General features: G+C 46.6%; 1 protein-coding gene across 1 annotated transcript in view; it reads left to right on the top strand.

Moving 5' to 3' along the window:
• The window catches only part of TMBIM4 (transmembrane BAX inhibitor motif containing 4), a 101,142-nt gene that overhangs the window by 46,866 nt on the left and 28,426 nt on the right, over positions 1 to 25,850 (top strand). Inside the window, exon 4 of the mRNA XM_086919030.1 lies at positions 3,398 to 3,431. Coding sequence (XP_086775156.1) covers positions 3,398 to 3,431 — 34 coding nt within the window. The remainder of the gene's footprint in view (positions 1 to 3,397; positions 3,432 to 25,850) is intronic.

The raw sequence follows: 25,850 nt of genomic DNA on the forward strand, positions 1-25,850 counted from the left end.
GGGTGTGTTTAAAATATCTAATTTATATACAGCTTTGGAAGTGTTGAGTACGGTCTTGCAAAAGACTTTTAATTCAGTCGCGAAGTACGGTAAGACAGTAGCTACTATTTGGAAAATCAATCAATCAATCAATGGCATTTATAGAGCGCACTACTTACCCGTAGGGTCTCAAAGCAAATCCATATACAATGTCATGTTTGTGAACTGGCAGGAGCCCTATTGGTGAGCACTATTTTGTTTAATGAATAATGGGGACAATGGTGGCTGCTTCTTGTATTTGCAGCGCGCCCACATAGCACTCACGGGACAATGGCGGCCTCTTCTCGTATGGAGCGCTATGCGTGCTTTCCCTCTTACAAGTGGCTGCTCCCACCCCACCTCCCTATACAGCACTTGTGGGACAACGTAGCCGCTTTTTGATTTCTAAACTTTTAAGCTGAGCGCAGAAACCGTTTCAGGGACACTGCGCTTTCTTTCAGCTGTTTATTTTTTTTCTTCCAACTTTAAACCTGAGCACGGCGGCCCCTTCAGGGACACCACTCTCTCTGTAATGCAATAGGTCTCGCATTTTCCAAACTTTGACCTATTGGTATTGTAAATAACAACGCCTTTTATTATTCCAGGTTTTGTACACAAATAAAAGGCATTGCCATTTACAATGCCAATAGCTTAAGATCTGCGATTGCGAGACCTATTGCTTTGTAAATGCTTGTGTATTTTAGTAATTTTTTTTTAGCAGAAACGTGGCCAAATGAGCATTCAATATATATCTCCATGGCCCTCCTTGATTGTTACAGCATAGCTAAATGTGATTGTGAGGACAAGAAGGGAAGCGGGATACTGATCATGTTTAATCGAACTATACCTGATTGTGCAGCTGTCATTTCGATAAGTCTCTTGTGTAATTTTTCCGGTTCTCTAATTTTTTGCTCGCTGGGACCATCTAATAAGTGGTGCTCCATGTTAGCTGAGGCTTTGTCTTCTTTGTTTAATGCTAATTGTAATATTTTGGGCGAATTGAACATCCACCTTGATGACACGCGTGTTATGGCTTTGAACCGTATAGGGGATTTAAAAGTCCTTGACTTACAGTAGCTAATAAGATTTCCAAATCATAGTGCGGCCCTATTCTTGACCCGATTTTTTTCAACTTGTCCTCTCTCCTTGATGATCCCCTGATTCTTTTAACCTGGTCCGAACATTTTGCAATTCTGGTTGTTCTTTAAGACTCGACCACACTGTGCAGAGTAAGGCTCCTGCTACACCATTTAAACATTGGTCTCAACTCAAGTCTATTGCCTTCCATAATCGCCTTCAGAACAATGTTCCTAGGTTAGAATGATCTATTGATGACTGTGTGAGGAAAGTTGTCAGCTGGATCATAGCACTTTTAGCTGTAATTCTATTGGATACCTTTGCTCACTTTAATCAGTCCTCATTTCTCAGTCAATAGCTCACAGAACAGAAGAAAAGCTGCAAATCCTTGGAGCATGCTTGGTGCAAACATTGTAATCGGGTGAATAATTGGGGCAGACATGTGCTCTATAATTTGCTATAGCATAACCTCTCTCTGAGCTGCACCTACTAAATGGAGAAATGTTTCTAAGCACCTGCCCCTTTCCATGCCTAAGACATCTCTTATGGTTGTACTTATGAAACAGATGTTACCATAAGAATGAGGGAGACATGCTCTGTATATTCTCAGTCTTTACATGGTTATGGAATTACTTCCTACCTCTAGACTCGTCACTTTCTCCATGTGTCTTGGTCTGGCTTGCATCGCCACTATGTGAGCACACATCAAACATTGTGGCAAATATCCACGTATAATAGGAGAGCCCAAGGAAACTCTAATAGCTTGGGAAGTGCATCTTGCTTTAGTGGGCCTACTTGCTAGAACACTAATGGATATGATCCATTCCACATGATAGAGGTACTACTTACCATAGGTGCGCTGGGTGCAAACAGGGAATGTGTGCACTATTCCGTCAAATGCGCTGCCCCCAGGCCAGCCTCGAACTCGCGCTACCCTGGGAGCAGTGCATTCAAGTGAAATGTGGAGCAGGCATGAAGCAGCTGCTCCGTGTTACTCTGCGCTGTCGACAACCTTCCTGCACTTTTAAAAGCAGGCGTGTACAGTGAGTTACTGCACCTCCTGTAGGCTTCTATTCTTCTGTGTCTGCATCTATAATATGGCGCCGTCTGAGAGACAAACATGCAAATGAGGGAACTCCCTCTGGTGATAGCGCTGCCGCGATTTGTGCAGCAGTGCTATATGTATTACAGAATGGGCTGCACAAGCGTCTGCGGCTCCTGTAATACCAAAGTCCACTGGGGGTGCGCAGAGCTGGCACTAACACCCAATGCGTCCTTGGGTCACTTCCGTATTACGACCCCTGGTTGTGAAATTGAAATCAATATTCGTTCTTATTGTAAAAGGAGGCTACCAGTCTGGGCTCAATAAAATTCCCACTGTCAAGGAAGAAGGCTTAAGTAGTAAGGGGCCACATCTTCTTGGCAGTGAGAATCTGTCAAACACTGATCCATTGTAATAGCTAATTTTGAAAGGTTAACTAGAATCTGCTTGAATGGCTAATGATCAGTCAACGTTCCATTACCAAGATGCATCACTTTTTCCCTTGATTTTAGTCAGGTCTTATTCTGCTAAGTACTAAAGTTATGACTAACAGATAAAATGGACCGCAGAGTGGGCAGAGGAACATACGTTGCTTATCTTTTTACAGATAGTCTTCAAACATGTTGTCATAAGTTTTCATTTGTTTCCTGAGATTAATTCTTCTCAAGCAATTGTCGGAGGTGTCCGAATGCTGGTTTTGTCATATAGAACCTTGAAATCTATTAGAGATCCTTTTCACTGGACGGGCAGGAACATTACATATGTATGTCAACACTATCAGAAGTTGAAAAACTACATAAAGGCCATTTGCGTTCCTCAAGAATGCTTAAACTCCAATCTACTGATGATAAATGTGGTGCTGCATAAAATGGATATCTTGCTCTACTTAATTGTATTCCAAATTCTTCCGGTTACCATCAGAACAGCAGCCTGATCCAGCTAAAATAAATATATTTTGAGTTTATCTGTAATGGTAACGATTTTTTTAATGAAATAAAGGACATTTTTTTTCCTTCAATTGGTGAGCAGGCCTCTTATGACCAGCTCATTTACTCCACTTTCTGCCCTTAAAATAGAAGTGGCACTGTTAATGGACAGTTACTTGTCTTTGCCTAATTTAGAACTCCTTCCTTCTTTGCTAACTATATATATTTTTGTCAGGCACTTGTACATTTCAGTGTCTGAAATTCTGATAATGCATGTTTTTGAAAATGCGTATGATTTCAGTTTTACTTGCAATAACTACTCTGTTTTTTTCAGACGGTGCTGGAGGCCATTACAGTTGGAATTGCAGGTGAGCTACTTTTAAATTCAGAAAATGTCACTAGAATGCATAAAGAGTCTATTAACCTTTTTGGAAAGAAAAAATGCAGGGAAACTGGATGTGTAGCTAGATAAACTGCAGCCATAAGAGGCTGGGGAAACTTATAGTGATCCTCTAAGAAAGCACACTCCACCCGTATCGCAACGTGCCCTGTTCTGTTGCAGCTGCCCTTTTTTAATTTAATTTTATTTTAAAGGGTTACTAAATATTCTCACTCGGTAATGAGTTGTTAATTCCTCTCACCCAGCAACACGTTGCTATGTTATCCTCACCTGGCAAGCACTGTAGCCTGACAGTCTGTTAATCAATTTCTCTGATATTACGAGAACGAAGGACTAGTAACAAGCCTGGGATTCGTTCCCATCCCAGGGACATTCCAACTGCCAAACAAGTGAATCTGTCATGTGGAAAATAACAAGGTATTAGGTGCACTTTTTCGTAAGTCAGTTGATTTAAGAACAAATGTAGGTAGGATCGGATTTTCACTAACTTATGAGATGAAATGTTTTTGTGTTTTTTTAGTCTAACTTTTGATATCATTTGCTTTTGATAGTATTTGACTAGTCCAATCCATGTGTGCTATGCTATATTCGGCTATGGTTTAATAAATCCCCTTATCAATTTTTTTTTGTTTGTATTGATTTGGCTGGTTCAAAAAGGGGTTGGGCCCTGATATTCCCTGCAAGTTCTAGTGTGAAATACTTTTCTGTTTTCCTTTTCTTCGCAGAGATGAGGATATCTCTCAAGATATAGAAATATATAACCAAGCGTGCCCCTTAAAAGATTAGGGGTATGTAGTAGTCAAGTACTCTAGCACTGAGCTTAGCCGTTTCATGTTATCTCTCAGCATATTTTATGGTTGAGCATGTTTTTCAGTTCTTTACTCACTGAAAACGTTTTTAGGTCTCGGACTAGCGTTGCACTGCGCAGCAGTGCTCGCGCAGCCGAGAATTAATGTCTCTTAGTAGGGGGCTTGAACCCGCCCCTCTTCTCCATTGGCTGGCTTCCTAAACGGAGGCCAGTCATTGGAGGAGAGGGGCGTCACTCGGTTCAAGCCCCGTCTTTTCCAGATACGGGGGCGTGTTTTTTCTCTTTCTTGTTTTCGTTCTCTCCTCTTCCCATTGGCTGGAATTTTACCTTCCAGCCAATGGGAAGAGGAGAGAACGAAAACCAGGCCCCCAAATCCTAAAATGACTGCTTTCTCCGAGGCATTTCTGCCTCACCTCGGAGAAAGATGGTGGGGTTGGACTGCCCTCCTGACTGCTTGTTGTTATTGCGTTAATCCGTATGTTTGTGGTCTCAAGTCTTTGCATATGCGTGTGAATGTTTGCATCCGTGTGTGTCTTTGACTGCGTGGACCCATGCGTGTGCCTGCACGTCTTTGTATGTTTGCGACTGCATGAACCCATGCGTGTGCGCCTCCTCAGACCTAGAGTATGCCTGTGCGTGTCTATGCCTACTTGGTCCCAGCCCCTTAAAGCAGATGGAAGACAAAGACTCCTGCACCTGCCTTGGCCCCGCCACCATTTTGTCAGCGCGGCCTATTGTCCTGCTGCCTCTCGTGTTCCGCGGTGGATGAATCCCAGCGGCCCAGTGTTTGTGCAGCGATAAGGAAAGAGGGGAGGGGCTTTATCCTAACCTTGGTGCTTGCGAGGAAAGAGGCAATGTGTGGGTAAGCGGTGAAGGGGGCCGAATATGCTAACGAGCCGTTTCCCTCCATTCCCTCTGCCCTACCCGCAGGCTCACTCCGCCTCTACAGTGATAGATCTGGACTGTAGTGTTGAGGGCAGAGGCGGCTTCCTGGCACACGTCCACACTCTCCACAGCCGTGATTTTTACGGGGCAGTCACTGTAGTTCGATGTACTCCACTACACTGAGGAGCCATGGTGGGATCTAATGCACACGGGACAAACGTTTAAAGGGCACCGTGCCCGCACACCTACGGCATGCAATTAACGAAATACAAATGGAATTATTCCTGAGCAGTGCTAATGAGTCTTTCGGCCCATTAGTGCTTTACCTGGTGTTAGATAGAAGAGTACTTGACGTTAGGTAGATGGACGGCTAAATGGATGACTTGGTGAGTGAGTACCTGGAAGGTTGAATGTGTGTGTATAAGAGACTGGTGGGTGGTCGTGTGATTATATAGAGGGATGGATGTTGAGAGATATGGAGGAATTGGCTGGTTTGTGAATGGATGTATAGCTGTGTGAGTGCTTACATAAAATGAGTGCACAAATGTGTAGTGGTCCAAGAGTGATTTGGCTGGATGGATCAATAAGTGGATGGATGCATCCGTGAGTATATGGCTAGATGGATAAATGCAGATGTGCTGAATGGATGGATGGATGGAGGAGCACGAACAAGTTATTGGAGGGACGAGTGGATTGATATGTGAGAAGAATGATGGAGAGACAGAAGGGGAGAGAGACATCACTATCTCTTCATGCAAATAGTTTTGTTGTGTAACGCTAGGGTGAAACCCTCCACAGTGACACTGCACACGTACCACCAGGTTACCGACAGATTCATCTGTATTGGTTGAGAAGAATAGTGCCGTTGCGATAACATTTGCAGTTATACATTTTTAATATTGTTACAACGTCAAGCTTCCATGTCTTATGCTTATGTGTGTGCCTGTTTTTGAGGCGAGGGAGTAGGTGAATCTGCTGAACAAAGCTGTCACTTCATAATTTTGTTTTCAAATATCGTTATTGAACGTATATAAGAACACCATATTTAACCGCCCTAGAAATATGCTCTGATTACATCACATGGAGACAGAACGGTGCATAAAGGCACAGAGTAATTCTGATCATTAAAGCAGCATGAACTGCTGAAACCTCAATCAATATTGAGCGGTGTCGGTGGTTTCATATTTGCAGAAAATTACTGAATTGCATGTTACTTTCAAACCAGTAGTGTCCACGCCTGCTGCCTCTTTTACCCTCAAACAATTCCAAGTGTCTCCGATTCGCTCAACCGCTACCCCCCCCCCCCCCCCCCACCCCCCCGGGGCATTCTTGCATTCTCATCTATGCCCAAATGCTCTTTTCCCCCCTCATGTGAGCCTCGCTTAGCTGACGCCTGTGATCCCTCTGGCCGAGCCAGAATGGGTGTAGAACCTACCCTCGCCTGTCCTAATAGTACGCTTCTTACACCTCATCCCATCCGAGCCCGTCACTCCGCACCATACTGTTTTCCCACCAATTCCTTCTGCTGTTCCTCTGCTCCTCCCACCCCTTCATAGGTTGCCCCTCCTACTGCGCCCCATCCATTTCGAGCAAACATCAGAGACCCCCACACGCAGCAGCCAGCCCCCCCTCTATTTACCCCACTGGAGCTTTTCTCCCTCGGTCTAGGCCGCACTTCCGGGTATGAGGAGAGGAACTCACTGCCTTAGAGAATAGAGCAAAAGAGAGATGTCCCATGCACCACACATGTCCCTCCTGCAACCCCACCTCCCCCTTTCTGTCTAAAGTGGGAAATCCATGTTTAATCGCTGACTACGTAATACCCAGAGGATGCGGCAGTCAATCGCACGTGATGTCTTGTCAGGTTTAATCTGTCAGTCTAGGTGTATTGAAATACTGGAGGGCTTAGTAAAAAGTCATTCACAAGTGAGACTGGTACTTCTGAAACTGTGGCAGTTCTGTGGCACTTTTTAGGTCGTGTGCTCGTGTTTTTCTTGCCTCTGTTCATGCGCGTGTTTTTCTTGCCTCTGTTGTCTGCTTGTGCTCCTGTTTTTCTTGCCTTCTGGTCCCTCGTTGTGATCTGTTTCTCCTGCCCTCTGTTCCCTCGTTTTTCCTGCCCTCTGTTCCCTCGTTTTTCCTGCCCTCTGTTCCCTCGTTTTTCCTGCCCTGCCCTCTGTTCCCTCGTTTTTCCTGCCCTCTGTGCCCTCGTTTTTCCTGCCCTCTGTTCCCTCGTTTTTCTGCCCTCTGTTCCCTCATTGTGATTTTTTTCTGCCCTCTGTTCTCTCGTTTTTCTGCCCCCCTCTGTTCACTCGTTTTTCTGCCCTCTGTTCCCTCGGCTTTCTGCCCTGTTCCCTCGGCTTTCTGCCCTCTGTTTCCTCAGCTTTCTGCCCTCTGTTCCCTACGCTTTCTGCCCTCTGTTCCCTACGCTTTCTGCCCTCTGTTCCCTACGCTTTCTGCCCTCTGTTCCCTCGTGTTTCTGCCCTCTGTTCCCTCGTGTTTCTGCCCTCTGTTCCCTCGTTGTGATCATTTTTTCTGGCCTCTGTTCTGTGTGTGTTTGTGGCGGACTGTGTGTGTGGCGGACTGTGTGTGTGTGTGTGTGTGTGTGTAGAGGGCTCTGTGTGTGTGATAGTTTTTTTCTGGCCTCTGTTACCTGTGTGGGGGGCTCGGTGTGTGTGTGTGATCGTTTTTTCTAGCCTCTGTATCCTGTGTGGGGGGCTCTGGGTGTGTGTGGGGGGGGGCTCTGGGTGTGTTTGTGGGGGGCTCTGTGTGTGTGTGGGGGGCTCTGTGTGTGGGGGGGTCTCTGGGTGTGTGTGGGGGGGGCTGTGTGTGTGAGGGGCTCTGTGTGTGTGTGTAGGGGGCTCTGTGTGTGTGGGGGGCTCTGTGTGGGGGGCTCTATGTGAATGACTGGGTGGCTCTGTATGTGTGTGTGGGTTGTTTTACTGGTGTGGCTCTGTGTGTAGCTCTGTGGGGGGGCTCTATGTGTGTGTGAATCTGTGTGTGGGGGGCTCTGTGAGTCTGTGTGTGCAAATGCAATAGGTCTCGCATTTGCGAGAGATTAAGCTATTGACATTGTAAATGACAATTCCATTTATTTATCTGTTTGCAAAACCAACACATAAATAAAAATTTTGTCATTTACAATGCCTATAGCTCTAACTTTGGCAAAGGCGAGACCGTTGCATTGTAAATGCTTGTTCCATTTCTTTTCTTTTTTTGTGAATACGCATTCCATGGCAGAAAAAAAGGTAAAGGAAGGCCCTCGTGATGGCTGTATTGTCAGCCTTCCTGACTAGCATCGCCAAAAAGAGTGAGAGTATTGTGTAAAAATGGCCAGGAGAACTATTGAGAACAAAGAAGCCTAGGTTTTATAGAAGACAGGAAGACCTCCAATGCTGAAGATCCTTTGCTGACAGATACAGAAGCATATGTTTCTTGCACCTGTCTCTGGAAACTCCCCCAGAGGACAATACGATGCTTCCGGCTGACTTTGAGATTCAGGAACGAGACCTATAGGATCCATACAACTAGCACTTGCTCACCACAGTGGGTTACCTCTCCTTCACTTCACTTACTATTTAATTGACACAAACCATTGTTGTTAAAACTCAACATCAAACTATTTGACGTCCAGCTTAACTTTACACCTGGGTGTTGGGGATCAAGAAGCTTAAAGGTAGCTGCCTGCTACTAAACTCTTCGGTAATCAAGAGCGTATTCTCCTTTCAGGGAGGTTACTTTAGAAGTAGAGTTTAGAGTACTTTGATGCTCCTTGGTACTCTGTCCACGTAATTTGCCTCCAACAACTTTACCTCAATCAGTGGTTCCTGCTGGGTCTTTCGGACTTCCTTCTGCTACCCCTGCAGTGGTTCCTTTGCTATCTGTTCTACTTGTAGTTGAGGTATTTGTAGAGGCTATATTCTGCTTATACCTCATTTATGACACTGCTCCAGTCACAATGGAGATCTTGTACTCCTTGTAGGTATATCCCTGCAATGGACCACATTCTTATAAGAAAGATTACTCGTATACTACCAGAAACTGAAACCCCACGGACTGCCACATCTTCATCCTTGTCGTCTTTTATTAGTACATCGCAATGCTGAATCAGTCATTAACTACATCAACACCTCCCACGTGGCTCCCATTAGAGGTACTGCTAAAGTTAATATTTCAGTCCAAACACCAATGGCTAATACATCTGTTGATTTTGAGACCCTGCATCACAGGAGCTCCTCTCATTCAATGCTACCAATAAATCCGGAACATTCTTTTTTTTAAAATAAATATGTTTGTCATTTTCTAAAACAAACATAACATAGGTAACTTTGGTTACGGTCAAACAGCCTTCGGTGTTATTAGTCATTATACAAAACAATTCATCCTCCTATACCTCACATGTCCTTTTGCAGTACAGACGTGTAGTAACTGTAGAATGGGAAATAATCCCATGGAGCCACCCTTGCTCCGAGGTCACTAGGGTGTCTCAGGCTATTAAAGTATCTGGGGGGACTTGTCCAGTAAGGCCCGCCCGGGTCAGTATCTACCACTGTTGCCTCAAGACCATAGTACCTCCTCCATTTGCCCCATACCGTATGAAATTTTTTCAGGCAGCCCCCTGCCTTGTAGGTAACCCTTTCGGCTGCCATTTACATATCCATCCCTGCATTCCATTCCCGCAGCATCGGTATCTCTCCGGCTCCCAATTTCCTTGCCACGTCTCTTTTAGCTACTACCGGTGCTAGTGAGAGGAAGATTAATTGAGGTCTGCCTATATCGACATCATATGATATATTCAATAGTATAACTTTGGGGTCTAGGGTTATCGTGGTGCGTTATTATTCAGGGTTCTGTATCGGGCAGTGATATTCCCCTATTGTATTGATTACGTTGTAAAGTATGGAGTGCAATACTGGGTTGTTTCCTCAACGATAAAAAGGAGCGTACTTGTGCCGCTATCTCCTGGAAAAGTGTTTGTGGTAGGGGGACATATGTGTTTAGGAGGACATATACAAATTGTGGTAGAATGAACATCTTAAACATGTTCGCCCTGCCCAATATTGTGAGTGGGCGAGCTTTCCATCGTTGGATATCCTCCTTAAAGTTCGTGAGTATACGTTTGACGTTTCTCTGATAGCAGAGGTTTTTATCTGTTGTTAGGTTAATTCCCAGATAGGTAAACCCGCTATCCACATTCTGGAGATCCCCAGGGAGAGTGGGCCATATGTATAACACGCCTGGACTTTAGATCATGGATTTATGCCAGTTAATCGTGTAACCAGAGTTTTGTTCGTAAGAGTCTATAGTGTGGAACAAGTTGTGATCGTGTCTGGGTGTGTAATATATAGAAGTATATCGTCTGCATACAAGGAGATCTTCTCAGCCATATGATCTTCCGGGGTAATTAGGAATCCCAGTATCCCTGGGTGTTGGCGTACCAGGCAGGCTAGAACTCTATCGTGAGGGCAAATAATAGTGGGGACAGTGGGCATCCCTGTCTCTTACCACGTCTTATGGAGAAATACTCTGTCCTTCCGTGTACCCGGACTCCTGCTCTCGGGTCTTTATAAATTAATCCCACCCATTTCTGAGACTGGGGCCTAGGTCGAATTTAAGCAGAGTGGCCTCCAGAAAGGGCCAATGGACTGCTTCGAACACTTTCTCTGCGTACTAAGATAACAACAGATGTAGAGTGTCTCAGTCTTTAACCTCCTTCATCCAATTGTGGGTCCTTCGCAGTTTCAGCAGGCCCGCTCGACCAGGCAAGAAACTCGATTCGTCCTTGTGTTCCACGGTCGTGATCACTTGGCGCAGTCTGGTGGCCAGAATAGTTGACAATATCTTTACTTCTGTGTTAAGCAAGGATATTGGGCATTAGGAATTGCATTTATCCCAACTTGTGGATGGGTACAATTGTAGCCATTCGTAAGTCTAACGATAAAACCCTATCTTCACCTGTTTCTTTAAAAAGGGTTGGGAGGTGCGGATCAAGAACATCTATATATTTTTTATAGAGTTCTGCTGGTATGCCATTTGGGCCTAGTGTCCCGCCGAGGTGTAACTGAACTATAGCTGCTTTGATTTCAACTGTGATGTCAGAATTGAGCCCCCTCCTGTCTGTATCGCCCATTTTGGGGGTGTCTACCTCTTGGAGATATGCCTCTTATGTCTCGGGAGGTCTGTAGGTGGCGAGCCTTATATAAGTCAATGTAGTACGACGTGAAACTCCGCAGGATCTGCTCGTCTGTCTTGTGGTATTCCTAGTGGTTCCACGAGACGGTCTACCCACCGGCCCTCTATTTCCTTGCGACTAAGCCATGCCAGAAGCTTTCCAGATTTATCTCCCACATCATAAATTTAATGGAGGGTCGCTTGGGCTTGTGCTTTAGACCCCTGGGTTGCTCAATCTTTATCCTGGTGTTGTGTGTCTATCAACTGCCTCTAGAGCTGGGGGTCTGGGTGCGTTATTGTCCGTTCCTCAAGGGTTAAAATCTTGCCTCCTGGCGTGTCCTCTTATTTGTCTTTTTTCCTAATTCATGCAATCACGTAGGACTGTTTTATAAGTCTCCCATAGTACAACCCTGGAATGCACCAATCCCAGATGTTCTTCGAAGAAATTGTGGTGTCAGCTCAAATGCCTTTCAATATTGCTTCTTTGTGTAGATCCCACGCATCCATCACCTCAATTCAAGATGGCCGCAGGAGGAAGATGTCTGAATCGTGCCCCGGGTTTGGGATCATGATTTTAGTGTAAATCCCACCGGGCCCGTTCACCCCGCCACAGCCCTCACCTGTCGGGACCCAGGACTTACCGGTGAAGATCAGGGCGACAGAAGAAGTGCTCCGGAGAGCGCCCTTGACGTCCAGGCAGGCGTGCTCCTCTCCGTTCTTCCAGGTCAGCCAGTGATCCTGCACACAATAGTCCTGCAGCAAGGGCGGCCAAGGCTCGGTGCGGCGTCCCAGAACTGGCGATCCCTGGGTGTGCGAGGACCGTTTTCAACGAGGTTCCGGTAAGGAGCGGTGCAGACGCCTCGCGGACCCCTGGGGGGGCGCCTACTCTCGGCGGGCGCCGCGAGGCTCCGGCTTCCAGCCCAGCTCACCGAGCTCGGGGTGGCTCCCCTTTCACCCCGCATGTGCTTTGACTGGATTGGAACCGGCAAGGTACGATGCTTAGCTCCGGTTCGAGCAGTGGCCTGATTCAGCTTCCCTGTTTCACCTTCGGTTCGACCTCGGTGCCTGGCCCCAAGATGGCCGACACCACAGACATTGCCTGATGAACCTAATGCTCCCTGCCGTTCGTCTGCGAATTTTTCATCGGAGCTCTGCCTGGATTATGGAAGCGGATCCCCCCCTGTGACCTGCCGTGATGGTAGATGGTAAAGACCCCCGACTTCGCTCCGGATCTGCAAGGAGTCTTTGCCTGGCCCCAAGATGGCCGACGCTGTGGACCTCTCCTGATGGTCCCAATGCAGACAGCCCTGCTTTCTGCAGTTCTTCCTGCTCCTGCCCACCGGAGCTCGCATCGGTCGGAAGACGTGGCTCCACCGCCTCTGACCTGCCGAGAGCGTAGTTAACTTAGACCCTCGACTCCACCTCAGTTCTGCATGGAGGGGTCGCCTGGCCCTAAGATGGCTGACGCTGTGGCCCTCGCATGATGGTCCCTATGCATACAGCCCGGTTCTCTGCAGTTTCCCTGCTCCCCCAAACCAGAGCTCCCATCGGACGGAAGCGTGGCTCTTCCCTCCTCTGACGCACCCCGGAGGAAGCCTGATGATACCTGGCCCGAGATGGACTCTGACAGTCCTTCACTGCAAATGGAAAGTGACATCTGACTGTCTAGAGGGATATCCACGTTCCTAGATCGATTTCTGGAGCGCAACCCGAACTAACACAGTACCTGACCCTCTTAGATCCCTGATGTGAATTTGGGACATCCTCCTGGAGCCCAGGACTACCCTTTGACTGCCCCAGGGATGCTGGCGACGCCTGGCCCACACAAAGGCACCTGCTCGGTCTGTGTCGTTTTCATTCCCTGGCAGCATTCCCCTCCATCTCCTTACTGAATTCTGGATCAGCACTGGATCGGGATCAGCACTTACAATGCTGTTCCATTACTCTGAGACCCTCTCTACCTACTGAACCCCATGGCGATCATAGTAGCGACTGCCCCCACGTACCTGCCAACCACACGAAACCAAAACCATGTCACCGGGCACCCCAATTTCCGTCAACTCATCCTTGATCCACAAGAAACCGCTAGGCGTGAACGCCTTTGCAATTAGCCCCCCCCCCCCACCATCTCTCCATCACCATCAAAGCGAGAAGAAACAATCAGGCAACACTTGGAATCACTATTTGTGGACACCTACCACTGCACCGCCAAAGGACAGGTAAAGATGGATCTCCTCTTCCACACGGACAGACCCGAGGACTGGATCACTACACTAAGATCGCAACTTCACATATATAAAACGACGACCAACACACACAGCTGTTAATTGACGACCTCTCTCCCTAATCAGACGACTAGAAACAGGAACAGTATTGATACAGGCCAACAACAAGAACATTGAGGCCTTCGACTCCCTCTTCCCTGCTTTCCGTTCCGCCCATCTGCACTCCCTTTGATATGCCCCACCCCAACCCCCTTCCCCGGTCACCCTTCCCCACCAGGGTACGCAAATACCCTTTCCCTTCCCCCTGGTGAGCCCATCAGCCCCCGCTAGACGCCCCTTCCACTCCTCTGTTCATATTAACCACGACCATCAATCTTTCGAGGTGCATCTGACCCCTTCACCTCCTCAGACTCGCCCTCCTCTACACCCCATCACCATCCCACGAGTCTGGTCCACTGACCCCCTTTTCAATCCTGTAGAACCATCGTGGAAGAGCTCTGGACTCGACCCCTCACTGAGGGACGTGGACCGTGGCAGTCTGGACGACCCAATTAGCATTGGACCCCACAATTTGATCCCACCCTCCTCCTCAAGTGCGGTCCATACCCACAACTGCATGCCCCCTGTCCGGGAAATCATAATGCACCGGCTGACCCTACTAGAGAGTCAGCTAGAAATAATATTCAGAGGCCTTGACGAAATCCTAATCAACCTAGACAAGGCTCGAATGCCCCTGCAATCCCATACCAGGCTCTCCTCACCGACCAACTCCCTTCCCCGATCATCCTTCCCCACCAGGGTACGTAAATACCCATTCCCTTAGCCCTGTTGAGACCATTCAGCCCCCGCTAGAAGCCCCTCCCACTCCTCCGTTCATATTAACCACGACCATCAATCTTTCGAGGTGGGTCTGTCCCCTTCACCTTCTCAGACTCACCCTCCTCTACACCCCATCACCATCCCACTGGTTGTCGTTTTTCATTCCATTTTCCACTTGTATATAGTCTTTCATATATGTCTAAAAATCTTGTGTACTATAACAGACTATATACAAGTGGAAAATGGAATGAAAAACGACAACCAGTACTTTGAATGCACCGAAACAGTAGATTAGAAAATAATGTTAATGAAGAGAACACTCAGCATCCTCTTCTTGACATATCTATTTTTCTATATACACCGAAAGGATACCCAAATTGGAAAACGGTGACTCCCTTGAATTGTCCTGTCCTGAAGAAGGTATTACTGTACCAGTGATATAACACCGAAACGCGTCAACGCTTTGATAAATAGAATCCAATTAGAGCCCAAGGAAATAACAGATATACAAAAATTTGGATACTGTAATTCCTGTCAGAAAATAGTATGAGGCTATTGGATCAATATAATGTGTTGTAGGAACATTTGAAGTCACATATATAAGGGGTGATATTGTGATTTTATATGTACTGTGAATTTATAATGTAATGTGATTTAGTGACAAATAGGTTGTGTCTACATATATATTTTTAATTAATTGTTTTTTCATGTTTAATGAAATATTGTGAATATTTGCTCTAAATTTGATATACTGTATATGTTTTTAATATTGGAAGTTTTCAGAAGGTTTTCTGAAATTTTAATCGGTGAAGTAAAAGAAAAAGACTCTATATATATATATATATATATATATATATATATATATATATATATATATAATAAAAAGTGTAAACGTCATATCTTAGTGTTGGTGTTATATATATATATATATATATATGTATATATGTATGTAATGTATGTATATATGTATGTATATATGTATGTATATATATATATGTATGTATATATGTATGTATGTATATATATATGTATATATATATAATGTTTTTTCCTATTAAGACTCTATGTATGGGACGCAGTAGTATTGAGAAAGGAAGTGCTAGTCCAGGGATTTCCTTTGACTTTGAGTGTCAATAGTACCCTGTTCCCTGGAACTTAGTGGGGTCTTCTCTCTCTTAGAAACATAAATGAGATTTCCTCCCCCTGTCTTGATATGTTCGTACCCCCAGGTTTCACCATCGTCTACAAAGATAGAAAAGATTAAGGTGGAGGTGTAGCCATCATCCACAAGGATGACATAGACATCACTGTAACTGACTCCTGCAAGTACAGCTCCTTTGAATGTCTTTCTGTCATCATTAAGACTAATTACAACAGCCCTTTAGCCTGTCACCTTTTCTATCGCCCTCCAGGCAACATCCCCTCATTTAGCGAACACTTATCCGACCTGATTGCCCATTGCACACTAAAAGACACTAACTCCCTAATCTTGAGTGATCTCAACCTACGCTGGAATGAAACCAACAACTCTCTAATTCAATCTCTCAATAACCTCCTCTGTGACAATAACCTTTCCCAACACTGTTTGGAAGAAACCCACAACAAAGGAGCTACCTTAGATGCCATCATTGCCCACCATGACGCAATCACAATCAACAACATTCTTCCAGTTGACTGGTCTGATCACCACATCATCTTATTACACATCAACTAAAAAATCTTAATCCTTCCTCCTGTTCACGACCCCCCCAAATGGTCCAGAAATATCACCCAGATTCCCCTAGATGTTATGGAAGAGAGGCTAAATCTGCTCTCCCTAGCGACAACGAGCTCTCCTCAACTGTTTATAACTCGAATATGGTAACCTTGCTCGACTAACTCGCACTCATGAAACAAACACAAAAATCGTCCTATTCCGTGTAGATCTTGGTTCGACCCAGACATCAATGATGAAAGGAAGCAACTAAGAGCCACAGAAAGCTGATGGAGGACCATGCCCACCACCGTTCATCGTGACCAACTTAGATTTTTCCGGAAGAAATACAACAGTTGTATCAGAAACAAAAAACCCATGTACTTTCGCTCCGCACTGGATAACGCCAAGAACAGACCCAAGGAGCTCTTTAATATCATCAGACGCCAAACCTCCAAATCCGATACGTCCCTAGGGCCTGCATCCAAAGAACGGTGAGACAACTTCGCCAACTTCTTCAGTGATAAGATTTCCAAGATCGAGCGATCTCTCGACACCAATTGCTCCTCCCTTTCCGGTAGCAGCCCGGGTGGGGTGTTTGGTAGCGCTCCCTCTCTCACTACTAAACCCTGGTCACTCTTCCAGCCCATCCCTGAAGAAGAGATAACTAAACTTATCTCCACCTCCAAACAGTCATCCCATGCCCTAGACCCTCTACCTGCTCAACACACCAAAAAGCTGACACTCCACCTAGCCCCACTCTGGTGCAGGATTATTAATAGCTCCCTAAAAACCGGAGTTGTTCCAGATTGTCTGAAAGTGGAACAAGTAACCCCACTGCTGAAAAAACCAGGCCTTGACATCAACGACCTGAACAACTTCAGACCCGTCTCCAACCTTACCCTTCTCTCCAAAATCCTAGAAAAAGGTGTACTCCAACAACTAACCCAACACCTGGACAATACCAACCTTCTCGATTCCCATCAGTCGGCATTCAGGAAAGGTTGCAGCACTGAAACCGCGATCCTCAACATAATTGATGATATCCACAAATCATTGGACTCCGATCAATGTTGCCTCCTCATTCTCCTAGACCTATCGGCATTATTCAACACAGTTTACCACAAACTTCTCCTCAAGGCTCTCGAAGACCGGCCCGGTCTGGACGAGGTGGTCCTCAAATGGTTCACTTCTTTCCTCCACAACCGCTTCCAGAGAATCAAAATCAAAACCTTTGAGTCCGCCCTCCACCCAGTCAATAGGGGAGTACCCCAAGGATCAGTGCTCTCCCCTCAACTCTTCAACATTTACATGGAACCCCTCACCTCCCTACTCAGAAAAGCCAACCTCCCTTTTTACTTGTATGCTGACGATACTCAAATTTATCTGTAAATGTAAATGTATTGGCATTTATATAGCGCACTACTTACCCGTAGGGTCCCAAGGCGCTTCGACCGCTGCGAAACCCTTCCTGGCTTCCCTGAGAGATGGTCCCTTAATGGGTATCTCCAGGGTGAGACCAGGCATCCCCGGCGGTCTGGTGGGGCCGTTAGTGAAGATGAGGCAAGCTAATGCCCAGAGTTGCCGAGTGTGATCGCTGATCAGAGTGGGCACCGAGGCGAGAGAATTATCGAGTCCGCTGACCCTGGTCCAGAAACCTGCCGCGCCGGGAATCGAACCCTGGTCCCGGGCCGAAATCTCCTCAGCCAAAGACATTCAAAGACTCAACGAAACACTAAGAGAAGTGCAACTTTGGCTGACTAGTAACCACTTGAAACTGAACCCGGACAAAACTGAACTACTTCTCATTTCGAACAAAGATGAGAACCCACAAACGGTAGAGTGGTTAAAAGCTATTGATGCTCTCAATGGGAACCTCACCCTGGCTGATTCTGTCCTATCTTTAGGCATCACCGTTGGCTCAAAACTCGACATGACTAAACACATTAAGATCTCGGTGAAGAGCGCCTTCCTCAACCTGAAGCTACTGAACAAAATTAAACTTTTTATCCCGCCCAAAGATCTTAAATAAGCCACCAGACATTGGTGCTGTCTAGACTGGACTATGGTAACGCAGTACTCTCTGGAATGCCGAAAACTCATCTTCCCCCTCTGAAAACAACTCTCAACGGGGCTGCCAGAATGGTCACGGGAATAAAGAAATTTGATCACATCTCTCCTGCACACAAAAATCCTCAAGTGGCTACCAATAGAATTGCGGGCGTACTTCAGAACAGCCTGCCTCACCCACAAAGCCCTTCACACAGGCAAACCTGAATATCTGGCGGCTAAACTTAAAAAAGCTGGCCAGAACAGAACTCTCAGAAGCTCGAACACCCTACTTCTCATCCCGCTAAAATCACGAAAACAAAAAACAGCGGCCAGGTCCTTCGTTGGTAACACGCCCAAAAGCTGGAACTCTATTCCACATCAGAACTATTCCTTCTTTCGTTAAATTAAAAAATCAGCTCAAAACCCTGTTCCTTGATCGAGCACTAGCGAACAGATAGAAACAGCTGGAGCCCTGAGATTGACACCTCACACCTCCTGGATGCGGTGTTTTCAAGTCCTCGCAACGGAACTCTGTAGCATTGTCATTATGACTGTCTTGCGTCATTGTATTATGTTCTGCTCTCGTTTCATCTGCTCTGTAACTGATGTGAAGCGCTCAGATACCCCCGGTCTGGCTAGCGCTATACACAACTTCTTAAATAAATAAATTGAAGCGCCAGCATGTGTGTCGGTCCCATTGTCGGTCATCTATCCGCACATATAGCGGGGAGTGATCCTATAGGCCCCAGGATAAGTATTGCGCCTCATATATGTCCCTTATTTCACCCTTCTGTAAAAACAAGTCGTTTAGTCAGAAGTAAACCTTGTGTGCGCTTGCGTAGTAGGAATATTGTCTCCCCTCTGGGTTCAGGTGTCTTCAGATATCCACATCCCTAGTAAGGCGTGTTATTATTGAGGTGTGGGGTGCCTGTGCATGATCTCCCGTCTGATCTATGGAAGTGTGGATTACTTCATTAAAGTCTCCCCCTATAACATGTAGTGAGACCGGTGTCTCCAGCAATATCTCAGTCAATTTGTTTAGTGTGCTTGCTTGGAATTTTGGTGGTGCGTAGATTGAAACTAAGGTTACTGTGCTTCTGCCCCATCGTCCGGTCACACCGGCATATGTACCCTGTAGGTCTAGCCATGTTCGGTGTACAACAAAAAGGGGGTGACTTTTTAATGAGGATCGCCACTCCTCTGGACCCGGAGGTGTACCCCCCCCCCCCGTGGATCAGAACCGTGTAAGCCCCTCTCGCCAGAAACCCACATTTGGTACCCCTGAGGTGAGTTTCTTGCAACATTACCACGTTGGGTGTCTACGTTTGATAAAGGATGACACTAGCCCTCTCTAAATTTTGTGCCGAGGCCATTCACATTCCATGTCATTACAGTAAAGGGATTATTGTCAGAACCTGGCATTTGTACCCAGTGCTACTACTCCATGCACGTCTAGCACTGCAAGGAGTCGGATATCTGTATCTGGATGTGTTTTGCATGTAAGACCACTGACTAGGTGGAGACTGTTACCCGAACAACAATTATTTTACAATCAAATTAAACTTGTCCCATAACCCCCCCCCCCCAACTCCCCCTCACCCCCATCACATGTTCCTCCAAAGTCTCTCTCTCTATTGTGAACAGGGGTGGGAAAGGTATGTTGCCCACCCTACCCAAAAGATACTAAACTGGTCCCAGTACCTGCAACACGGTAAATGACCTTCTAAAAAATACAACCGGGTAAAGGAATATCAGGGAAGGATGGACAGGGGCAAGGGGAGGAATGAGGGGAGAGGCCAGGAAGGAAAGGAAAAGGAATGAAGAGCAGGGGTACTGCAGTCAGTGTCTCAGGCCTGAAGTGGCCGATCACCTGCTCTCGGTATTGGGATGTCTGTCTTTATGCAGAGCCAAGGGGGTGCTGTAGTTGGAGGTGTGAGTGTGTTCATCTCTTGAGCCCCAGGCCGAAAAAGTTGCGGTCCGCCTTTGTAAACATTGGTCATGAATTGGAGTCAGGCACTTCATCCTGCATGGCTGGTTTCCCCATCTCGGAGTCTTGTTCCATGTCCACTATCTCAGCCAACAGGGAAAGTTGCACTGTTTCAACTTCTTCTCCTCCGGAGGTGATTTCTCTAGTGTCTGTTTCGGGTCATTTGTTCCGAAGAGGTGGGGCGTGAGTAAGTCTACCTTTCTCTGAGAGTCCTGTGATCGTGGAATTCTTCTACGTAGTCTGCCTGTGCCTTTCGAAGTATAGGGTGTATGCGGAGTTGTCAGTGATTTTGGAGCTTGACAGATTTCTGGGGCCAGGTGTTTTCTGGGTCATTTCATTCCTTGTTTGTGTTTTCTGTTGCGGGGCACTCTAGTTGTCTCATAATGGGGCGTTTTTCTAGCCAGTGCCAGACCTCTTCAGGTGTATGGAAGAATTTGGTTTTTCCCCATAAAGATGATCTTCAACTTTACGGAAATAACAGACATTGTATCTTGACAGTTCTGAGCTTTCTGTGACTGAGTCGTAGGTGCGTCTCTGCTTCTGAACCTCCTTGCTATGGTCTGGAAAGATCATATTACGTGCATTTTTTAACTATTAATGTCCCCCAGTTTCCTGGCTTCTCTTAGAATCAAGTCTGTCTAAAAAGTTCAGGAAATTTGCTATAATGGGTCTTGGTGGTGCACTCTGGTGTGCTTCCCGATAGGGCTTTATGTACACGTTCGATGATAAAGCATGTAGAGAATTTGTCTGCGGGAAGGTTAGTTTGAGGCAGTTGTATAGGAAGCCTGCTGTATTTCCGCCTTCAACGCCCTCTCTAAAACCCCCAAAGCGGAAGTTGTTGCGTCTCGCTCGGTTTTCTGCATCATCGATGCGCCATTGAAGGTCTTTATTCGAAGCATTTAACTCTGCCATTTCCTTACGGAGATCCTGGATCCGGTCCTCTCATTCTCCTATTCTTGTCGTCGACTCCGTGACCCTGGTGGCCAAGTTACGAAGATCTTGCCTCAACAATGTCACTTCTGAGCCCTACACCCTCTATTTTCTCCTCCAGCGTCAACCTGGAGGCCTGAATTGGTGGTTGTTCCTCTGGTGGTGGGTGATCACTTTGGTACAACGGTCCATTTTCCCGTCTGGAAGGTTTGGCGTCTTTGTTCTTGTCCATTTTGCTTACTGATTTGGCAAAGACTGGTGGCCTGTGTTTTCCTTTTTCTGGGGGAGCCCGTTAATCTCACTACGTGCAACTGGGACCAGTATCGTGGGCTTGAGAAAGGCAGATGCATTGGCGCGAGTATACTTGTGACAAACTAATAAAATAATCCACATTGTGATGTAATCAGAGCAACGCTTCGTTTGTTATCCTAAATAAATACATTACTAAAACCGTGCTGCGATGTCGTGGGTTAAATAGAAAAACAATCCCCATGCATCGTGATGTAATCTGAGCTGCGCTTGGTTTAACATAAATAAATACATTACTAAAAGCATGCAGTGTGCTGCAAAGTCATTGGGAAAATTGAGGGAGCTCATTAAAGAAAATAGTGGGCAGCTCTGGCCATTGCCTCCCCGCCACCCTGGTCTTTTCGCAATTATATAAAACTCTCTGCTTAAAATGATGATTTAAGCATGACCACAGATATTTATAAAACATGTTTATGAACCTCAAGTTCCAGATTTACTAATTGTAGGAGAGTAGGGTCTGCTTCCTATGGTCACCCCCACTTTTTGCTGTGATACTCTGGTTTTTCGACTTTTTGTGTAGCTGTGGGCCTGCTAATCAGACCCACAGCCCAGCTCTTCTCTCCCTAAATCGATACCATGTACTTTGGGTACATACCTAATTGGGAATTGGGTCACCTTTGTGAGCCCCTGTATAGTGTACCATAGGTACCCAGGGCATAGGTGCATCCAAGGCCTACCAGGGGCTGCAGCATGTATTATGCCACCCCTGGCTGGTCATCCAAACTGACACCACAGGCTGACCTCAGCTTGGGCAAGGTGGCGTAATCACCCCTTGCTTAGATATAGTATACCTATATCTACCCTTATATTTAGACGCATATATATCTACAAGTCACTCCTATGGCAGGCCTTGACAATCCTGAAGGCAGAGTGCTTGGTTTTATGTGAGAAGGGTGCTCTAGCATGAGCTGAGCCCTTCTGCAGCTTTCGGAACAATGTCCTTATAGTTGTTCTATGATCTAGCCATACCATATACTCTTAAGTGCATTATAGTCCTCGCGGTTAATGCTAACTTTGGTTTGGCTTTACCAAAAAATGTCGTGTAAGGTGTCAAACACTTTGGAATACTACCCCCCTAACCCCCTGCCAGTCCTGGCGGTGGGGGTAGCATTCCACCCTTCCAGGGGAGGAGACATGTAGCTACTGCGTTACCCGGTTAAAGTTAAACAGAGCCTCAGCATCACAACATGGATGCTGCTGCCACAGACACGAGTCTGACCTCCTGCAGCTGGATGAAACTCTGGCAAGGGAGGCCTGGACAATAGGTTTCCTGTTGAGGGAGGTGCTAGCACCTCCCCAGACAGCCTGTAGTGTATTGGGGAAGGGTGGGTTGAATGGAAAGATGCTTTTCCAGACACTGCCTGGGGCACACAAGGTGCTCCATGCATAGCCCGGTTCAAACCAGTTGCTGGGGCACTCCAGCCCCGCTCTGGCGTGAAACTGGACAAAGGGAAAGGGGTGTAACCACCCCCTTCTCAGGGTCCACCCATTGGAGGGACCTAGCAGGTAATCCAGCCCCTTAAATCAGTATAAAGATAAGAGCTGTGTCTAGAGACATTAGATTATCCTGGACTGAAACTCTGAAACGAAACTCTTGGACCTTCGACGTTCTATACAGACTAGAAGACTGAAGACATCTCCCTTGTGGTCAAGGAGTGAATACCCTGTGCAAACAGGCGCCACCAGTAACTTGCTGGTTTAATTTGTCGATGCTCCCGCCGGAACCCGAAGACTCAGTGACGCAGGCACTGGACTTCCAGACTTCTCCGACTCCGATCCACATCCACAGCAAAGCTGAGACCCGTGGCGGACACGAGAGACGTGGGTCCAGACTACCTGGACTACCTGCTCTTTGCTAACAGTTCAGCTTCTGAGGCATCCTCGAAGTTGCGCATTGGGGTTTGAGAAGCCCCAGACCCGAGCGCCATTTGCACCAAAGCTCAGCCCTCCACACGCCACGTGTGCCGCATGGGGCCTGCTCTTGCATTTCAGCTTGATGCGTCTTCCCGGTTGCTAGGCCGTTGGCTAGTTAGCCCTCCGAAGACTTTCTTTTGCAACTACACCACTTGCCTGGTTGCTCCAGGCTTGCCCCAGCTTCCCTGCGAAAGAGAAGCTCCCCAGACCTTGCTGGTCTGAACTGAAGCCAATCTTCCCTTCCTGCGTGGATTGCGTTTGCCAAGGCTTGTTGGGTCCAATCCGGATACCGACACCGCAGTTAACTAGATCCTTCGTGGGACAGCTCGAATCCAGCTCCTGGTAGTCGTCGACGCCTCCTGGTCCTCGTGGCTGCAGAGACAACCATCACCTTCTTCACCTGAAACACTCGACATCGCCTGGTTCCTTCCTGGTCACTGGCCCTCTGCTTTCAGGTTCTTCACATCTTCGATCCACCCTTGGATCCACCCGGACACTTTTCTCCTGGTCGCCTGCAGCTCTTCTTTGCAGCTCTCCATAGGAAACAGCGACGAAACCCGACACGAAAAGACACCTATGCACCCGGCTTCCCTGAGTGAGGTAACTTGAGCACTCTGGTGCTCCCGTGGGTGTTGACTCTCGAAGTGTCCTAGTTCAAAGGGGTTTTACCGTAGTCCATCCGGAAGTGTCCTTAATCCACTACTTTGTAACTTTTACGTTCCTATTATTACTCCATGGTAACTCGCAACTGTGTTTAGACCCTACATGCGTCTCCCATGGGCCTCTAACTTCCAATCCCTTGGTTGTCCAGTGTAGCCCCAGCGATTCCCTAGGCTCTAAGCCTATTCACTATTTCTGAAGTGGTTCTTATACCACTTACTTAGTATATGGTTCGTGAGGCCCCTAGGGCAGAATTGTATTTGTGCAACTTATAGTATGCTTAATGAGTAACTTGTAATGTATCTCGATCTCTGACCTCATAAGGAGTGCAGAGGGGTTGTGTTAGTAATAAATACATATATATTTGGTATATACCTTGTGTGGTGTCATTTCATTTGGTATTCAAGGGATTATATTTGGTAAAACAGCTTGCTGTACATGCTCTCTGAAGTTTTAGCCTAAGACTGCTGGTCCATGCTACCACTAGGATAGCTGGTCTATAAGGTTGACTTTACAACCACCATCATAAGGGTCGTTTAGACTGGTGCAAGGTGCCCACTAGAATAGTGGACAACATATGCCAGGCTAACTTCTCACATTGATGTACTAATAACGTGAGCCAAAAAGCTCTATTGATGCACTTCTCATTGTTAATTATCTAACAATTAGTGGGGTTTCTAAGCGAGTGCTTATTCTCTCACCTCACTCCTTGCAGTCATCACATCCGGCTGCTTTCCACTGAAAGATAAACCTGCAATAGTAACGCTGCAGTCAGCAGGAAACCTACATATAGACCGAGCACACGGAAACTAGAACATGGCCTTGGGCCAGGGGTGCAATATGAAGACTGATGTCCCATTGAACGACAACGAGATAAGGGCATCCTTGTGGCGGGAGTACTCTAAGCAGAGAGAGAGAGAGAAGGTTTGATAGCTTAGCACCGACCGGTTTACAGCAGAGCAACACAAGTCAACAAAGATGGCGGGCTGTCCAGGGGAGAGCGCGACGCCGTGAGCGTGCACCTATGCTGTCCGGGTGCAAGTCAACTAAGATGGCCTCGGGCTGTGCAGGCGAGCGCGGTGGGAGCACGCGACACCGTGAGCGTGCATATCGGCTGCCTGGCCCCACACTGACATCTGCAGAGAACAGTCGGCGTGAGCGTCCACATTGGCTGTCCGGGGGAAAGTGCACATCTCATGTCCCCCTTCCAAGCCAAAGTCGACAACAATAGATCTCGCTAGCGACAGCGCGTGCTGCATTGCTAGGCGAGACCTAAAAAGGAGTACAAAAAGCATCCCTATAGATCCCATAAAGGCCACTACAGAAACTGCAGACCCATCAACACCTTGATGTGCAACTCTAGCCAAGGCAATAAAACCAACAGAGAAGACCTGTGAGAGGAAGGCAACAATACCAGGGATCACAAGGAAGCCTCCTGCATTTGTTCTCTTCTGTGCCTCATGTCAGGTGGGTTGAGGATTCTCTGAACATTCAAATATGATGAAAAATCATTACAGAGATAGGGGCTCAATATTGTGTAAAGAGGCAATTTTCTCAGGTTCACAACCCTCCTCCAGCAATACGTATACAAACGTTCCATCAGTAAAAAATTTCAAAGTGAGGGCAACCTCTTGCTACAGAAGAAAGCAGGAGACAAGGTATCCCTTATCAAAAATAAAGCTATTTTATTTCTCTTTTTTTATAGAGCAGAGCTCTACCTAGTAGGTGTTGGTGCACTATACAACAGGTCAGGTTAGGGTAATATTTTACATAAATTGTCCAAAACAAGCAACCCAGGCATAGGTTCTGATCGATACTTGGCCTCCAAATAGCAAACAAATGAATCATAAAAGAGAGGTTGCAGCTTTTTGCTGTCGAAGATGTGTCCTCTGCTGTGCCGAGGCTTTACTATTTGCACTAAATCATTGCAGGTTTCT

Source organism: Lissotriton vulgaris, chromosome 1_1, assembly GCF_964263255.1.
Source record: "Lissotriton vulgaris chromosome 1_1, aLisVul1.2, whole genome shotgun sequence".
NCBI classification, from domain to species: Eukaryota; Metazoa; Chordata; class Amphibia; order Caudata; family Salamandridae; genus Lissotriton; species Lissotriton vulgaris.